The 4,553-nt window shown below is 34.9% G+C and overlaps 1 protein-coding gene across 1 annotated transcript; it reads left to right on the top strand.

Moving 5' to 3' along the window:
* The first annotated feature begins 46 nt into the window (after positions 1 to 46).
* On the top strand, positions 47 to 4,553 carry LOC131940543 (tax1-binding protein 3 homolog). Its single transcript, XM_059299208.1, has 4 exons — positions 47 to 98; positions 1,145 to 1,297; positions 1,804 to 1,881; positions 3,240 to 4,553. Exons 1-4 carry the CDS (start codon positions 57 to 59, stop codon positions 3,447 to 3,449), a joined length of 483 nt encoding a protein of 160 aa, XP_059155191.1. The 5' UTR covers positions 47 to 56; the 3' UTR covers positions 3,450 to 4,553.

Raw genomic sequence — 4,553 nt, 5'->3', positions numbered from 1 at the left:
CATTACATTTTCCGGTTCCGGTAAACTTCCGTATAAAAAAAAACAATAAAAACAAAATGGCTGGCCATACCGCCGGAGAACCGCTAGAATGCTACAGTGTAAGTTGCCAAAACTTTGACCTGGAATCGTAAATAATAATGTTTACTCTTTAAATTACTGTGTGCATGCATTTAGTTAACTATTCAGAAAATATAATATATTGTACCGGTTTATTTTTTACTGTTTGAGTTGAAGCCTCTGCAACTCTCGCTCTGCTCAGACCTCAGCTCAGTCAGACTGTCTGCTGGCACAGGCTCTGTTCAGAAGCAGTGCAGCATTCATGCTCATAACAGTAAATTATGACTTAGCCACATGGGTAAAGTAGTCTAGGATAGACGGCTCTAACTTCGACCGATTTCTTTCTAGATCTAGAATCTAGAGCTTTCTACTTCTATACTACGTCTAGACTCTAGAGTCTAGATCTAGAAATCTATGGTCAGAAAAAAAAAATGTGTACAAACACCAGTCCATTAGCCAAAGTAAATTATTAGCTACACATTTGGATTATGGGGGATTTTCCTTATTTAAGGTTATATCTATTTTTAATTGTTTTCACGCTCTTGAACACTGAACAGCAAATATTAATTAGCCTACATCTCGTCCATGAATTTCCTCTCATGAAAATGATGAATTCAGTTTTTGCTGTCTCAGAGGTGTCATGCTTCACAAAACTCAAAACACAATTAATTAATAAAATAAAATTTTAAAAATTATATTAACTCTTATAAAATAGGTTGTACTAGGGCACTAGGCCTATATGTGTGTGTTTTTATTTTTTTAAATGTAATACAAAGTTAAAAAAAATTAATGAAAACCAAATCGGTTGAAGTTAAAACCATTTAAAATTGGCTTAGTCCTAAATTTGACCAACTAAAAAACTTAAAAAAACATAATTTTGCATGAATTATCTTAGTTTAATTATAATTTTATTGAATAGTTCAATCAGTAGAGCATTCTTTTTTCATTAGACCTAAATATAACTGAAAATAGCAGTGCTATGTGTAAAAGACCTAGTGATTTATGCTCCTGATATTACATATATAAAATCCAAGCATTTATGAAATAGCAGCAACTGGTTGTGTAAAACTATTTTTATCTCTTGCAGATCCCTATTGTGTTAGAAAAAGAACAAGACATTGATCAACATGGCAACCCAATGCGAGAGCCTGATGGAAAACCACGGTACAGATGTGGGTTTAGGATAGGGGGAGGCATTGACCAAGATCCATCACAAAGTCCCCAGGGTTATCCAGATAAAGTAAGTGGTTTTAGTCAAATGATTCACTAAGCCACTCATTCAACTCATTGTGGTGGATTAAGTGTTTGACATTAATTGTTTATCACAAGTTAAATTTTCTTTTTATAAAATGTCTTATCAACTCATATTTCTCCAAAATCAAAATGATGTAAAAGTGAAAGTAAAACAATCTTTTTAATTCAAAAGTAGGTTTTTAACACTAATTCTGTATGTGAAATTATGTTCACATCCCAGATATGGCTAGTAAAACAAGAAAGACTTAAATATTACTATTTATATAAGTTATACACATCACATTTATATGTATGGCTTCGTTGATAGAGAATCAATGTTTTAGTTTAACACCAATCTGTGCTGCATATAGATCCAACTAATCACATAGAGCAGCATCATGTCTTAGCAATAACAGTTAAAATGATAAGTATTAAAATTATACACAGCTGCTTTCAGCTGAGCTAGTCTTTATTATAAAAAAATATTTCATGGCCCAAATTGTGTTCCACCAGGGTGTTTATGTGACCTACATCCATGACAACAGTCCAGCCTCCCGGTGTGGATTACAGTTACATGATAAAATTCTCCAGGTAATTGTTTCATTCTCTGATCAAACAGAATTAGGGGACGATGCTTCAGCTAATTATTTCACCCATGACTTAAAACATTCCTGAACATTTTCTTCAGTCACTCTTGATGGTGGAACATTGTGTCAGTACCCTTGTCTATCCAAGTCTGTTATATAAAGCTTATATTGAATCACATTTAGTAAAAAATGTAAGAGCATTTAGTCCTTTAACCATTTAACTCCTGATGTTGCCAAATGTCTCCTCTACTGCTAAGGCCTGATGTTGCCAAATGTCTCCTCTACTGCTAAGGCCTGATGTTGCCAAATGTCTCCTCTACTGCTAAGGCCTGATGTTGCCAAATGTCTCCTCTACTGCTAAGGCCTGATGTTGCCAAATGTCTCCTCTACTGCTAAGGCCTGATGTTGCCAAATGTCTCCTCTACTGCTAAGGCCTGATGTTGCCAAATGTCTCCTCTACTGCTAAGGCCTGATGTTGCCAAATGTCTCCTCTACTGCTAAGGCCTGATGTTGCCAAATGTCTCCTCTACTGCTAAGGCCTGATGTTGCCAAATGTCTCCTCTACTGCTAAGGCCTGATGTTGCCAAATGTCTCCTCTACTGCTAAGGCCTGATGTTGCCAAATGTCTCCTCTACTGCTAAGGCCTGATGTTGCCAGACACCTCTTTTTTAAATTATGTCAGCCGATTCAATTTTTTACAGCTATTTATTAAAATAAAAACTCTCCAGCTTAAAGAAACAGAAAACACACATTCTTTCTGTATTTTTTGCATTCGAAAGTGTGCAGACTTAGGTTTAGATTAAAAGAGATTTTTTAAAAAAAAAACGTTTACAAAATTTCACTATTTTGCTGTAGCTACATGACTTTGGTGTTTGTTTACAGATGCCTTTGGACTAAGTTATAATGGGGACATGTATGATTTAGATGAAAATAAATAATTTTAGTATTGAATTTAATACATTTTAACATGATATGCTGACTTGTGGTTACTTCTAAAGATGGGAATCACTACTAATAGTAGTAATAGTGATTTACTTTGCTACATCCATTACGATGAAGCACGTGTCGTCAGCACTGTTATGAATTAATTTATTTTGTTCAACTAGATAATATAAAGACTTCATTTATATTTTGTTGTTTATTTCACTTTTCTTTAAAAAAATGTTTTGTTTGTTGAAGAAAAAAATATTTTATTGAGAATTTTTTAAATGACCAACACTACTATATTTAGATTATATTTTAAAGAGTACAGCCCCTTTCTATAGTATTGGGGGAGTGAGAAATGTGGCCTAGGAGTTCAAAGGTTAAGTTATTTAACTTGTGCACTGATGTAAAATACTGTCAACTATTTGTTCTGTGTAGGTGAATGGTAAAGACTTTACTCTAGTTACACATAAACAAGCAGTAGACAGCATACGAAAGAAGCCTGTGCTGAAGATGCTTGTGTACAGAAAGGGGGTGCCACCTCTACAGAAACCAGGGAACCAGATGGTAGGACACACCCAGTTCCAAGCTTACCCCCACCACGGGCAGCAGCCAGCCTACGCCCCACAGTACCAGCCCCAGTACTAAGCTACAGCCATGTGATAGATAGCCATGCTGATAGGGTCATCTTTTATAGCCATATTTACATTCTGGGAACAAAATTCACTTTATTTATTGTAATTAGAACATCTATGTTTATTATGATAAGCAATTTTAAATTCACTTTTTAAAATCAGGGTTATATTTTAAAATAATTATAATAATCAAGTAAAATAACTGCTAATTTGTTTACAATTTCCAATTGTTGGTAGCCATGTGAAGTATTGAAAACTTTCCTGTGGAAGTTTAGTTCTGCAGCAAAGTTTTCCACTGCCAGTGAATGGTGAGAGTTAGTTCTGCAGCTAAGTTTTTCAGTGTCAGTGAATGGTGAGGGTTAGTTCTGCAGCAAAGTTTTCCAGTGTCAGTGAATGGTGAGGGTTAGTTCTGCAGCAAAGTTTTCCAGTGTCAGTGAATAGTGTTTAATGGTGGTGCTTTCATTGCTAATCATGTCTTGGTAAATGCTTGGTCTGATCAGAGCATTTTGCCTCATGTTCATCTCTTCCCTTCACCAGAAGTTATTGCTAACAGTCATTGCAAACTGCCGTAGATTAATACAAGGCATTTACATTGTAAAATAAATTGTGTGGTGTGAGTCAGTGTATTCTAATTTAAAATTCATCCAATGGTTTTCTCTGACCTTCACATACCAAAGTGTAGGATATTATTGGAACCAATGTTTACTTCAGAAAACAAGGTTTGCTATTTCATAATGTCTATGTTCTAATTACATGTTGATAATGTTCTATATTACATTTTTTTGTTCTGTATTACATGTCAGTCTTTATGTATAACAGTAAGCGCAACATGCCTTTGAAAGCAGGGTTGTAAAGTGCGTAGTTCACACAGAGATTCTAACATCTTCATCCTTAAATCACTGCAGGTACACGCCCATTTTACTTCTTACAAAAACATGTTCAGCTGCTTTAAAAAAAATGTACTAATTAGTTTTCTTTTTGTATTTTAATTAACAAGGCTGCCTAGTGCCATTGAGGCTTTCAATACATCTGATCTATAAATAGCACTGTTATGGTTGTGTTCATGCCAGATTTCTTCATGTTCTGTGACATTTTCATGTACCCACTCCCCCTAAGC

The sequence above is a fragment of the Physella acuta genome, unplaced genomic scaffold (assembly GCF_028476545.2).
Source record: "Physella acuta isolate Inbredline_101_S28 unplaced genomic scaffold, ASM2847654v3 ptg000322l, whole genome shotgun sequence".
NCBI lineage: Eukaryota > Metazoa > Mollusca > Gastropoda > Physidae > Physella > Physella acuta.
The sequence above is the reverse complement of the archived record's forward strand: the minus strand, read 5'-3'. Positions and strand labels throughout refer to the sequence as shown.

Excerpts from the sequence above, each read along its gene's own strand:
- LOC131940543 (XM_059299208.1), top strand. The coding sequence starts at position 57 with ATGGCTGGCCATACCGCCGGAGAACCGCTAGAATGCTACAGT. Across the intron at positions 99-1,144 it reads AACCGCTAGAATGCTACAGT|ATCCCTATTGTGTTAGAAAA; the intron begins GTAAGTTGCCAA and ends TATCTCTTGCAG. Across the intron at positions 1,298-1,803 it reads CCCAGGGTTATCCAGATAAA|GGTGTTTATGTGACCTACAT; the intron begins GTAAGTGGTTTT and ends GTGTTCCACCAG.